This window comes from Triticum dicoccoides, chromosome 5B (genome assembly GCF_002162155.2).
Source record: "Triticum dicoccoides isolate Atlit2015 ecotype Zavitan chromosome 5B, WEW_v2.0, whole genome shotgun sequence".
Classification (NCBI taxonomy): Eukaryota; Viridiplantae; Streptophyta; class Magnoliopsida; order Poales; family Poaceae; genus Triticum; species Triticum dicoccoides.
The window spans coordinates 635,135,762-635,149,136 of record NC_041389.1 but is presented as its reverse complement, the minus strand read 5'-3'; the positions used below and the strand labels follow the sequence as shown (position 1 = coordinate 635,149,136).

The 13,375-nt window shown below is 48.7% G+C and overlaps 2 protein-coding genes across 2 annotated transcripts; one reads left to right on the top strand and one right to left on the bottom strand.

Moving 5' to 3' along the window:
- Positions 1–2,181: 2,181 nt before the first annotated feature.
- Positions 2,182–3,539, top strand: LOC119312218 (auxin-responsive protein IAA14-like). The gene is made up of 3 exons (XM_037587951.1): positions 2,182–2,431; positions 2,515–2,838; positions 2,965–3,539. Exons 1-3 carry the CDS (start codon positions 2,280–2,282, stop codon positions 3,020–3,022), a joined length of 534 nt encoding a protein of 177 aa, XP_037443848.1. The 5' UTR covers positions 2,182–2,279; the 3' UTR covers positions 3,023–3,539.
- A 945-nt stretch (positions 3,540–4,484) lies between these two features.
- On the bottom strand, positions 4,485–9,525 carry LOC119312217 (rRNA-processing protein efg1-like). Its single transcript, XM_037587950.1, has 8 exons — positions 9,346–9,525; positions 7,196–7,325; positions 6,978–7,090; positions 6,664–6,802; positions 6,403–6,511; positions 5,776–5,833; positions 5,451–5,687; positions 4,485–4,748 (listed from the first exon to the last, which is right to left on the bottom strand). The coding sequence occupies exons 1-8, from the start codon at positions 9,508–9,510 to the stop codon at positions 4,743–4,745; spliced, it is 957 nt and encodes a 318-aa protein (XP_037443847.1). The 5' UTR covers positions 9,511–9,525; the 3' UTR covers positions 4,485–4,742.
- Positions 9,526–13,375: the final 3,850 nt, after the last annotated feature.

Sequence of the window (13,375 nt, the reverse complement as noted above, 5' to 3'; positions counted from 1 at the left end):
GGGCCCAGGCCCTCCCCAATATCCTAATTTCCATGGTAATACTCATATGAACAGTGATATCTTTTTACTGTTACCTGCAGCCGGCCCTCCCCAACGTCCAATTATATGCATTCCTGCCTCCGCCATTGTCCACACCAAATATGGCGAGGATATGGGGATGTTCAGGCAGCCCTCCACATAGGATGTGGCCCACCCCGGACCATTTTTTTATTCTTTCTTTTCTCTTTCTCTCTTCATTCCCACCAGTCACATGCATGTGATTGGACAATTTGAGGAGGATGTAAGGGACGTGGTTGTTGTTATCTCCTAGGCCGGCCAGGGCGACGGCCCAAGGCGACAAGATGCAACCGAAGATTGGCACTGGAATCCGAGGCCCAAAGGAAGGAGAAACAGAGCACGGCAGGGGAGCCAGCTATATGAATGAAGATCGAGCAAAGAAGAGGTCGTCAAGCAATGAACCCAACCATTTTCTGTTTTCCTCTATGACTTTCCTCCTTCCCCAATTGTACCTGAAACCTAATTGAGAGGGAGAATCCGAGTGTGTGCATAACAGTTACATACATGCATAAACGAAGAATCAAAACGAACGCGCCTGGTCATTGAGCGGACACGTCCGTGAATGTTTGGGGATCGATATTAGCCGATCGTGGTCGTAGACGCTCTTAATGCACTCTTTTTTATATCAGACTATAAAACTACCCTATGCGAGGAACCATATGTATTTCGCGGCCTAAAAATTTATATAGCCTACGTGCTCCTTCCGTAAAGTAATATAAGAATTTTTACCACATGACACATGTGGTAAGCAATCGAAACAATTCAAAAAAAAGTAATATAAGAATTTTTAAATCATTACTTTACATAGGAAGCAAAAGAAAATTGCATTCAGCTATCTTTACCGTAACGCGCATACTAGTACATAATTTCCCTGCGCGACAAAGTGGCAGGCGATCGATTTTCCAGAATCATGCAAGCAAGCCACTCGCTCCAGGGAATCAGATCGGGCGAGCCAGCTTTGGTGAGTGGCTAGCTGGCCGGTTGGGCGCGCGGGCGTGAATGCGATCACGAGTGAGGGGGGAGGGGACAGGCAACGACCCGCGGCCCCAGCGGGAAAGGCGTGGCCGCCCCCCTACCGGATCGGGTCGACGGCCGCGGCACGAGATGTGCGTGCATATGCGTCTGTTTGTTTATTATTGGCGGTGCATTGCATGCATGCATGCATGCGATGGAGAGCGGGCGGGCGAGACTTGCATGGGCCTCCGCTTGCGTGCCTCGCCAGCTCGCCATCTTGTCTGGGTCCGTTGGGCAACCCCTGCGCGCACGAAAGCTGGCCGGTGATATGCATGCATATGCGTCTCTGTGCGTCTCTGTGTATGGCTGCTCACAATGTTTGCCTAGACCGTCACCGTATCAGGCAGGATTGGACCGTGCCCTCGCGTGTCGTTTGCTTCATCGGGTCACAAGTCGGGTCGGCCAAGCAAGTGGGTTCCGGAATCTTCTGTGTGTACGTATGTATTATGTCACTTGACTGAGATTTTGTTAAGTCTCGGCCGAGAGTCGAGACCTAGCCATACCCTAATGCTAACAAGTTAATGTGTCTACTATATAGTATACATGCAGCGTGCGCGTCCTCGCATGCATAATTACAGCATAATTAAGCAGGGTAGGAAAAAGGTGATCGACTGGCCAACAAAGTACGTACTACGTGCTAGTATCACCTTATTTTACCTGGGTAACCCGTACTAGTATTGAAACTTTTTTTTTGAAAAAACTACTACGTGCAGTTAACTGACGGGCATGGTACGTACGTACGAAGAGGGCGACATGCATGACCGTGAAGACCAGAGTGGCCGTGGCCGAGCCGCGCGCGACACGTCCGTGCGGCGCGGTCCCACCGCACCGGCCGCCGGGCCCCGCCGCATGTGCCAGACAGCCCGGGGGCCCGCCACCAGGCACCGCTGGGAATCTGCCCCGACCCGGTCCATTACTGCCGGGCCCGCCTGTCTGCCCGGGCCCAGACACAGCACCTCCCTCGCTGTCCCCCCGGCCCACCCGTCCCTGTCCTGGCGAGCGTGTGAGAGCAGCTAGCCGGGCACGCAACCACCAGCCACTCCAGCCAGCCACCCATCACCAACCCGGCCGCTATATATGCGGGGGCAGCCGCGCAACCCAAGCGAAGCAACGTCCGCACCTCAACCTCAACCACACGCTACGCTACCTCCGTCTCCATCCAACCATCCAAGCCTCACGCACTTCTCGTTTTCTTCATCCATCCATCCATGGAGATCATCGACGCTGAGCTGCGGCTCGGCCCGCCGGGCAGCGGCGGCGGCGGCGACGCGCAGAAGAAACGGTCGTCGTCGACAGTGGCACTCGCGGCCACCAGCGAGGCCTCCGGGACCGACGACCACGACGCCGCGCCGGCCTCCAAGTAAGCGCCGGCCACCACAACGTGCATATAGCATGTGCACTGGTTGAGCAGGAGCTAATGGAATTTTTGGTCTGTGCGCGCAGGGTTCAGGTGGTTGGGTGGCCGCCGGTGGGGGCGTACCGGAAGAGCACGTTCCAGTCGGCGTCGGCGTCGGCGGCGAAGGAGAGTAAAGGCGCTGGAGAGGCCGGGAAGAGAGGGAGGCTGTACGTGAAGGTGAGCATGGACGGGGCGCCCTACCTGCGGAAGGTGGACCTGCGGACGTACGGGGGGTACGGGGAGCTGCGGGCCGCGTTGGACGCGCTCTTCGGCTGCTTCTCCTCCTGCTCTTCGCCGGACAACGGCCAGTTCGCCATGGCCTACGAGGACAAGGACGGCGACCTCATGCTCGCCGGCGACGTCCCGTGGGAGTAAGCACACCAACACCCACCTTAATTTGCATACCAACCGACCAACGTCGATCTTTGGTGTGGATCTACATGCTACACTATAACCTGAGTCTAACTAACGAGGTTGTTGTTTGTCTGGTTCTGCAGCATGTTCATCTCCTCCTGCAAGAGGCTGAGGATAATGAGAAGCTCCGAAGCACGATGATGATGACGACGAAAAGGACACGATCGAGCACGCATACATACATGAAGCGATCTGGAGATGATGGAAGAGCCGGCCGTGGCACATGATGAGGAGACGGACACACAGACGCATGGGCCGGCTGCATGATCAGGCCATGGGTGAAGGGCGACGGAGGCCGGGTTACGCGGGCACGCGCCTGGCATGCCAAGTACTCGACCCATGTACTCGGTACGAGCGCGAGGCTGGGTCCAGGACTCACAGGCGCGCGCGCTCCGGCGGCCACGCCGGCCGGATCGGCCTGCAGCAGTAGCAGTAGCGGTACTGTTTTGTTGTACTAGTAGTAGTAGGTACATGCATGTACTGATGTACAGTCAGAGGTTCAGGCAGCCATGCAGTAAGAAAGAACTTGTGTGTAGATGCTTAGTTTGTAGTTAACCTAATCTTTTGTACCGCCGAGGAGCTGGGACACGGATCGTAAAATGGGGGTGAGACTAAGCTCCAAATTTGGTGGTCTATTCATCCCTACAAGATGAGTACATTTGATCTGTGTCTGCTGATGATGACACTAGTCATGTCGAACTGGTGGTAGTGGTGGTGGCGCGTGAACTGTCCATCCCAGGACACGTCCGATCAAGAAGCGACGTTTCATCATATTCCTTACCCCTGTGGCGCCATTGCCATTCCCCTGGCTTTTCCCTTCTCCTTCCATACCACTGTACCCGTTCTCCCTTCTCTTTTCCTGTGGACATATTCCTTCCAAGAACAGTACACATAAACCACATCTATCTGAATGAGATCAAACCTAAACATTCATATCAGCACCAGCAACGACGACGATTTCTGCCAAGACGACTCGTTTTTCTTTTGTTTTACAAACGGATAACACGCACAAATCCCGGAGTCCCTGCTCCGTGCAGCGGCGCGGATGTAGAGGAGTCGCTGCATACGAATGTAGAGGAGTCACTGCAAGTCCGCACCGTACGTCACACACAGCATAACCGGGACCTCCACCCCCAATCCTCCAGGGCCATGGCTGCACGAGCAACCAAATCCTGGCCAAAACGCAGGCGCAGGATAAGGAAGCGTAGCCGCCCGATGTACTACTCCACTCCAGTAAGTAACATTGTGCTATCACTACACATGCCCGGTAAAAAACATTGCGAGAGGGTAAGGTTGAACATTCTTCTTGGAGGCTATGGCTAGCTACGGACAAGGCATGCCATGCATGATGATGACGATGATACAGATGCGGACCAGACAGTGGGGAGACAACACTTCAGCGGCATCACGCGTTACCAGGTCATGGGATCGCAGCGGCGGGCAGGCAGGCAGGTCCACACCCCACAGACCACAGCCTAGCAACCACATACGTACTCGGCAAGGAGACGGTGAGAGCGTGCAGCATGGCTTTCAGGCAAGAGCACAGCGTGTGCTCGCCCGAATGGAGCTGGCACCCAGTTGTAAAGAGTTGAAGACATACTCAGGGACAATAAGAACGAGCAATGTCGGGTGTTTACGACGGTAATTTGTTCTGTATCTGCAAGACAAACGGGGGCGGGGCGACGGGAGGGAGGGTTCATTTTACATCAGAGAGAGCGAGCGTACAAAATCATCTGCTTGCTCAGGCACACTTTTGCGGGGTTTCTTCCTCCCTTTTCGAACCGACGAGCCATGAACGAAGCCGCGCTTTGGGATGTAACAGATCTTGGCTTCTGCTCTTCTGGAGGATCGGAATATTCATTCATGCCTGTGGAGATGGACAAGCAGCAGCAAGCATCATGAGACTTTTGTATAATACTGAAGTACAGGGCTACAAGGTGACATGGTATCGGTGGTGTTGTACGCAGGCAGACAAATGGTACAAAGGTAACCAACTAAGATATTATTCCCAATGATATAGCTTCCCCACTTGTGTGAAAAAAGTCCAAGCATAACCAACTTATGAATATCATCTTGGGATAAATAAGCATGCAACATCTGAGTCTCTCTAGAAAACGGTACGCCAACTTGTGTAAAATAGTCCAGCATAACCAACTTACAGTTATAAACGTAAAGACATACACACACACAGCATGTGGAAAGATTTCTCCTCATGTTCCTTAGATCTTATTATGAATGTTCTCATGGACATCTACTTGCCATAAATAACCATGCAACATCTGAGTCTCGCTAAAAAACTGTCCACCAACTTGTGCGCAATAGTCAAGCATAACCAACTTACAGTTATACATATACATGCACCACACCCACAACATGTGGAAAGATTTATCTTCATGTTTGACAGATTTTATTAGTCTGACTGTTCTTATGGATATCTACTTACGATAAATAACCACACAACATCACTGACTAGAAAACCTTTAGGTTCAAACCATCGGAGTTATTTTCAGTCATATATAGATATCAGGACATAATGTACGAAGGCTAAAGCATGTATGCAAAGTTATACCTGCTTCTTTTTCTTCGGTCTCCTTTTGCGGCGTGGCTTATGAGCATCAGAATTTGAACTCAGAGTGCTGTTGTGATCTCCAGAAAGATTGGATGCTTTCCTATTTTTGAATGAGTTACCGCTTGTGCTGGTCGAAGCATTGCTAGAGCTGGACACCGCACGTTTATCCGCAGATCTAGCTCTATTAGGTGGTAATGAGCGAGGTGGTGGCATAAGCACCCGAGCATCTCTCTGCCGCTGCATTGCATAGTAGTGGGCTTAAATATAAGGAAGCAAAATTGTGACAGCTGATTGGAAACACTGGAGATGCAGTGCAGAAAATAACCTGGTTCTTTTCATCACTCGACATACCAGACGCTGCCCTACCTGAAGCACCAGGTTCTCTGGAAAAAAAAGCATTAGAATATCTTTCCGTGCTATGCAACATTTATGTAGTGATGAAGTCACTGAACATAAGATGTTAAGGCAAAACAGATACAAGGTTACGATCCAGGCTGAGAAAATCTGTGGGGAATAATTTATTAGAAAATATTATGTCTTCCCACCACGAATTGAAATGATTCAAACTGCATGAGCATCAACCAACTAATGAAATGATTATAGACCCTGTTTTTCGGGAACCAGCCTTGTCCCTTGACTTCAAAACTAAGCTGACAATGACATTTGCCATGGGAAAATCGTCCGGTCATAAAAAAAATGCTATCTTGCAGACCCAAATAGGATATTTTGCAGCAGTAAAGCAACATTGCATGGATTCACTTACATATCATGATTACTCACAGATAGTTTTTGGATAACCCAATTTTATTAACGCACCCGTATGCAATAATCTAAGCCGAACTAAACATTAATTGGTCACCCCGTGTAATGTTCGCAGAGTAACAAATTTATAGCATGATATACCACTGGGAACCTAATAGCAAGTACAATGTCCAAGAGTTGTGAATCATACTTTGTACTTTTATCGGTAAGCTCATCATCTGCCTCTTCATCACTTGAACTTCCAGACATAAAGAAATCATCTTCACTCACATCCAAGGTGTCATCGTCACTGGCTGTCTCTGTTGGGTGATGCAAAAACAAAATTCAGTGCTTTAGACAGTACATATCTAGCCAACAGGTGGAACATATTTCAATGTAAACATGAAGGTTGAAGATGCAATCATAATATAGATAAATCAATAATTGAAAGCTAATCAAGAGGAACATGTACCTTCTAGGTCCTTTCCATTTGCTGCCGCCGCGATGAGATTCTCCTTGATCTGTTTACGCCATGCATTCCTTTTCTCCACAACATCTGGTGTATTACCCCCGGTGAATAAAGGGAAATATTTTTCTTTCTTTGGGAAAAACTGCACAAACAAAGATAAATAACCTTTAGCTGAAAATTGAAGGAGGTTCAATGGTTCTAGAACAAGTACCAGCCATGAATGAGACCAAGGATACTCCTTGGTCCTAAAGAAATATACAAAATCCCATGCCAAAAAATGGTTCACAAAGCAAAAGAAAGAACGTCAGTGAGCTTACTCTAACATATTCAAGATCTTCTCGCAATGTTGCCAACTTGTTGCTGGCCTCATCAGCATTTAAACGTTGCTGTTTATCAAGACGCCTTATCATCCTCTCAATCTTTCGCCTCTCTGTGAAGTTAGAATGCCCACATCAAAAAAATCATAAGGTCATACAGGCAGACAGTCACAAAGGACACTAGAAACGAATACAAACAAAGGTAAGAGGACACCGACCAAAAAACTTTATCTTTCTATCCCTCAACTGTATTGTGCGTTGCATGGCCTCTTGAGTCTGTTTCTCTTGCTGTCTCTTTAGTTCTTCCAATTTCTTCTCTTGAGCAACCCTCATGTCATTAGGAAGGTCCTGTAGATAAAATATGCAAGATCTCAATACAGGTCTCAAATGTATGTAGGGCTAAGGCTAATATGTGTTCTGCAAAATGGCACCAGATACATATGGAAGAGGCCCCAAGTCTGCCAGAACTTGTCATTTGGGGAAAGCTTTGAGCATCAATTCCTTAATTTGGATTAGTATGAATCAAAACATATGTATATAACTATGTGCATCAGACATCACGCATGCCAGGCCTGGAAACATGGATATGCGAAAACCCAGTGTATCAGGCCCGGATACTCGGATACATTCAGATATGCACAAATATGTACCTCATACGTATCAAAGGAATTTCTATTTAAAAGAATACGCCTGTGATACCTCCAGAATACATAAAAACCCTACACGACCCCAACTATATACAGAACGCCCCGCTGGCCCCCATGCCCACCTGAGAGCCACACTTGCCCTACCTGATCACCGCAACACCAGCAAGAAGGCCGGCCTTCGGTGTTCCCTCCACGCATCTGAGAACCGTCACTCCTTCCCCCATTAGCACCGCCACCCCTAATCCCTCTCCCTTGACCTAAGTGCCTCCATGCAAGGAAGGAGGCCAGCCTCCAGTGCTCCCTCTCCACCCATCTGGCGCTGCACTGGAGAAAAACAAGCTAGCCACTGCTCCACCAGACAGATTTGAGCACCGCCTCCTTCTCCTGCATTTCCTCCCAGGCTCCAACCAACCAGAGAGGCAACATTTTGGCCACGGTGAGTTGAGACTTTACCCTTTCTGTCCTTTGCTTGCTGAAGTTGGTCTTCTCGTTGTCTAATGTTGTATATGCCCTATGTTTTTAAGGCGACGCTTCGCTTTAAGGCGCTGGGGGGGGCGCCTCGACGCCTGGGCGCCTAAAGCGGGCATATTTGCAAAGCGCTGGGGGAGCGCCTCGACGCCTAGGCGTCGCCTTACAGACGCCTTGAAAACATAGTATATGCCTCACACTTTAGGATGTGCCGGCAAATATATATGCAACAGGCCTTTGTGGAATCACGTGGACATCTTAGAAGGAGGTGCAGGAGGTGGAGGAATTGGGCGATTCAGATGCAAGAATTATACTCAGGAAGACAAAGGAAGCTACAACAGAGTCAAAATGGATTTGCTTGATATCCAATAAGGGGGTCAGATCATGCCCACCCTACTCTTCGGCAGCCTTCAAATTGAAGTTGCAGTTGCTGAAGAAAACTAAAATCATATTTACATTGCATTTTCATGTTTCTATCACCTTATTAGCATTCCTAAACTGTCCTGTTTTCATATAACCATTAATTTCTATTTTTAAAAATATTTATTATATATAGGCAAACATATCACAGTATCTGCACTTTTGAAAGAAAAAAATGCCATGCGGCAGTACCGGTGTCTGTATCCATATCGCCATATCTGGGGGCAACCGAGTGCACAAGTGTTCCTTGAATAGAAGTGAATTTTCCACCATCAATGGTGAGTGGTGACGTTAATCCTACTTGTTTCTCAGATAATTAGGGCAACCTGCTAAGCTATAAACCACTCGTCATCGACCCAGAGTCCCAGACTGCACTTCCAAATGGAGGACAGCAATCAAATGTTATTCCTGACATTTTTCAGATGTATCGAGCATTCAAGCTAAGGCTTCCTACATAACATCAGATGTACGGTTCTCAAGCAACGTTGTATCGAGCATTCGAGCTAAGGCTTCCTACATAACATCAGATGTACGGTTCTCAAGCAACATTGCACATACCCGTGCCAAAGCCAGCATCAATCCAGCTACAGCACTAAGCTCTTGAAATCCTTAGAGCGGGCACTAAACACAGCTAATTGCAAGCAAAATGGGGCACCAGTCGGACCATCTATGACTGCAATCCCTACACTAGCAAGTGGCAATCGACACTAATTGAGCCAAATTTTTAATCAACAAAGTCCGAGCAAGCACTGCTCGACCACAACAAGCATAGCCAGTCCACGAGCCACCACCACTGACCGGTAACCACAGGCGAGCGAGGAGAGACCCAGTACCTTGCGGAGGAGGCGCTCGGTGGAGCGAATCTGGTTCTTGAGCGTGACGGTCTTGAAGACGGCGGCGCGCTTCCGCTTCCGGTCAGCGGCGGGCGCGGGCGCGGACGCGGAAGGCTTGGGGCGGCGTGCGGCCGGGGCGCGGCGGGGCTGGCCGCCGTGCGCCATCGCCGGAACCCTAGGGCGGCGGCGGAGGAGGGAGGGGTCGTCGCTTGTGCGTGGCGTGCGGGCTGACGTCTGAATGGCCGTGGGGTTCCTCGGTTGGGTTGGGCCGGATCGGTCATGTAGAATGCCCGGCCTGCCATGCGCAGATGCGCTTCAGCGTTTCCGTGACCGGCCAGGCTGTCAGTGACTCAGAACTGTTTTTTTTTTGTTCGCGTGGTGACCTAGAACTGTTGGTAGTACTCGAATGGTGACACGTCAGCTCACTGAAAAAAAATTCCCTATCTGGTGATCTTTGTGAATGGCCGACTCAACAAAGAGCTTGTGCTTGGCAGAATGTCATGGCCTCATGGGGCTCTTTTGATAGGAGCCCCCTTGCTGTCCAGCCAAAATGTTGACGTTGACTTAAATTTCACGTCTTTTTTGAATGGGCTTCAAAGTTTTGGCGCGCCAGCCCACCTCAACTTTTCCTCTCTATTTTTGCGTCAATTCACCGGAGAGATGAGGTGACCGAATGGTCTGTCAATATTTTTTTGTACGCCCATGATTCGGCGGGACGCACTTGGGTAAGAACCAAACAGCCCCCATGTGTTACAGATTTCGAGACTTTATTAGGTGTGGGAATAGTTGTTTGGGAGATACGGTGTTTGCAGGTGATGCTTCATCAACTTGGCAGGCGATCACCTACAGTTTAGAGCTCTTCAAGAATGGGCTGATCTGAAGGGTCGGCAATAGTCAGAGCATTCATATTTTGAGAGATCCATGGTTGCTGAGGCCCTCGTTGTGTAAACCCAAGGAATATGAATTGCTCACTGGTCGAGGCACATGGAATGAAGATCTGCTCCATCAACACTTCCTCATGCCAGAAGTGGATTTTTTATTTTTTGAAGTTGTGCTCCTCTCCCCCAGCATGATGATGCACTAGCTTGGGCGTCGGGCCCGAAGGGCATCTTCTCCGTCTGCAATGCTTATACGTTGGCACTCAAGGAGAAACTTGGCACCTCTATGTGTGCTATGAGCAGGGCACGGGACGACAACCGCGGCGTCTATAAGTCGGTGTGGAGGTGTCCTACTCCTCCTAAGGTACGTATTTTCTGATGGGGACTTGCTATGAATTCTTTGGCCACAATAAAAAACAAATGCAAAAGAACTTCAAAAAATCTGACATATGTGTTCTTTGTGGTGTTGAACCGGAGGGTATGTTTCACACTATGTGCAAATACCCTATGGTCATTATGTTATGGAAATCCATGAGGGGGTCCTGGTTGCTACCCAAGATCCAGAACATCAAACATAGTGGCTCTGAAATGGTTGCTTCATCTGCTGGATACATGCATAGACACTATGCAGAGGGCCATCTTCATGACATCCTAGTGCGTTTGGCATTGCATAAATGAAGTCACGCATCATAAACCAACACTGACAACTTAGAGCTCAAGGAGGTTTCTGAACAACTCAATTGAGTCCCTCATATGCTGACATGCATCAAGCAGAACCCGAATGCTGACTTTGCCAAAGGCAAGATGGTGGATGCACTCGGGAAGCAGGCTCCGCCATCGATCGAGTCTCATGTCTGGTCCGGCGAGATCAGTGGTAGGGGAACAATGTAGAAACCACAATCAGGGAGGGCGAAGTTGAACATCGATGAATCTTTCATGGAGAACGAGTCCACTAAGGGTATAGGCATGGCGCTTTAGGATGAGACATGCGCTATCATTTTCTCATCATGTTGTTATCTTCACTGTTGCAGCTTGCCTGGAAGACGTCTCCATTGCACTTCAGCAAACGAACAAACCTATTATCAATGAGCTTGGTTATTTGCAAGTAGTGGACTTCCTAACGCAAGATATTTTCAATAGATCTACAAGCATGTCTCTGGTGGAGGACACCAAGAGCCGCTTGCAAGGCAGAGAGCATCGAATTGAGCACATTCACTAGGCTCGTAACAGGGCTGCTCATCCTTTCTTTTGTATGGTAATACATGTCTCATTTATATCATAATGATCATAGTACAAGCCACGTACGACATATCAACCTGACAAAATTGAAAAGACAGCAGAACGCTAGGCTTTGCACACAGAAACACCAGTCAAGAAGTAAAAACATAAATAAGATCGAAGAATCCTCCGAGCTTGACACCAACGCATGTCACCTACCTCTGGCACCACCACAACAGCCATAAAAGGAAAAAAATGATGGATCACCTTCACATCCGAGCTCGACGTGGCTCTATCGCTGATATGCAGCTCTGCGGACCTCCAAGGTGGCTTGCCAATAAAGGCAAAGCCATTGCCGTTGAACGAATCAGATTGAGGCAACACCCCGAACAACACGATCAAACTTCAAATCTGGCACCCTTGCACGACTAAGATGTCTGAGGAGGAAACCATACCTGCCTGCCGCGAACCACGAACACAACACATGATCCACTATCTTTCCAGACGCCGCCGATGTAGACCATAATCTGCATCCTCTCCTGGACTACCTCCCAAACTCCGTGCCAATGCTGGAGCAAACGTCGTCACAACGACGGAGCCCGAGGTCACAGGTCCACCACGAGGGTACCCCCGCCACCGCACCGTGCTTGCTTGAATAGGCTGGTTTCCAAATCCAACCCCAATGCGGATCGCCTTGTCAGGGAAGGATCTAAAGATTTTTATTCGACGCCGCCATCGCCATCGACGAAACCAAGACGATGAACAACCCAAAACCCTAAGCTAATAATGCCTAAAACAATCCACAAGTGTGGATCCGGCGACCCCCCTCACCACTACAACCGAGGTCATCGATGGAGGGGAGCCGTCGGAGGACGGTTGCGGAGGAAAGTGCCCTAGCGGCTGGAGGCGAGATTGCCTTTCTTTTTTTTCTCCTGGAAAAAAGAAAGTGATATGCATCTGCCGTAACAGGGTTGCTCATCTGATGGCCCAAATGGGGCATGGTGCTATGCATACTGTATTGTGGATCGGTTCTGGTCCTAGTGATCTATGTATCTTTTGTCAAAACTAGTCAGTTCAATTAATATATGCTCGTTTGATCGGCAAAAAAAAGAGATTGTGTCATGGACCGCAAATACAAGGCTTATACCTCCTTGTTGAAGGTTGTTCAAATGCGAAACAGTAAGATCACGATGACCTTCCCGCAAAAAAAAGAAATATCACAATGACCTTGTCGACCGAGGTCCACCTATCCCTCCTTGAGCTAGGACACAAATTAATTTCACGCTCAATCACTTGGGGGTCAATATTCACAGTAAGTAAACGACTTATAGCCTTCACATACTTCTTCGCCGCAAGGTCGTAATGTGACACTAGTAGAAAAAGGACCTAATATGTTAAACATTAGTACCGGTTGGCATATGAGCCGGCACTAATGCTCCCATTAGTGCCGGTTCAAATGACTTGGCGGGAGGTGACCTTTAGTATCGGTTCTTTGGGAATCTTTAGTACCGTTTCGTGCCACGAACCGGTACTAAAGATGCTGGTGCCCGGCCAGCACCTTTAGTACCGGTTCGTGCCACGAACCGGTACTAAATAGGTTGTGGCAGGCGCTATTTTTAGTCCCACCTTGCTTCCCTAACAAGAATTTGACCACCTTAAGTATGTTACTTCTCAAACCATCCCAAGCATTTGGTCTTCATTGAACTCTATGTGTAGGATCTGTGGATGCAATAGGAGTCTTCGCCGGTTCTTAAATCAGTGGTAGATTCCTATTGACGATTTAGATTCTATACAAAAAGATCGTTGATGATCAATGTATTTTTTGTATGTACTTCTGTGTAGCAGTAGCGCGCGTTTTGGCTGAAAGGCGGTACTGATCAATGTATTTTTTCTGCGTTCAGATGCACAATTTAAAGAAGAAGAAGAAGAGGAGG

Coding starts and splice junctions, on each gene's coding strand:
- LOC119312218 (XM_037587951.1), top strand. CDS start 2,280: ATGGAGATCATCGACGCTGAGCTGCGGCTCGGCCCGCCGGGCAGCGGC. Junction 2,432..2,514: donor GACGCCGCGCCGGCCTCCAA/GTAAGCGCCGGC, acceptor CTGTGCGCGCAG/GGTTCAGGTGGTTGGGTGGC. Junction 2,839..2,964: donor GCCGGCGACGTCCCGTGGGA/GTAAGCACACCA, acceptor CTGGTTCTGCAG/CATGTTCATCTCCTCCTGCA.
- LOC119312217 (XM_037587950.1), bottom strand. CDS start 9,510: ATGGCGCACGGCGGCCAGCCCCGCCGCGCCCCGGCCGCACGCCGCCCC. Junction 7,091..7,195: donor TAGAAAGATAAAGTTTTTTG/GTCGGTGTCCTC, acceptor CTAACTTCACAG/AGAGGCGAAAGATTGAGAGG. Junction 6,512..6,663: donor AAATGGAAAGGACCTAGAAG/GTACATGTTCCT, acceptor ATCACCCAACAG/AGACAGCCAGTGACGATGAC.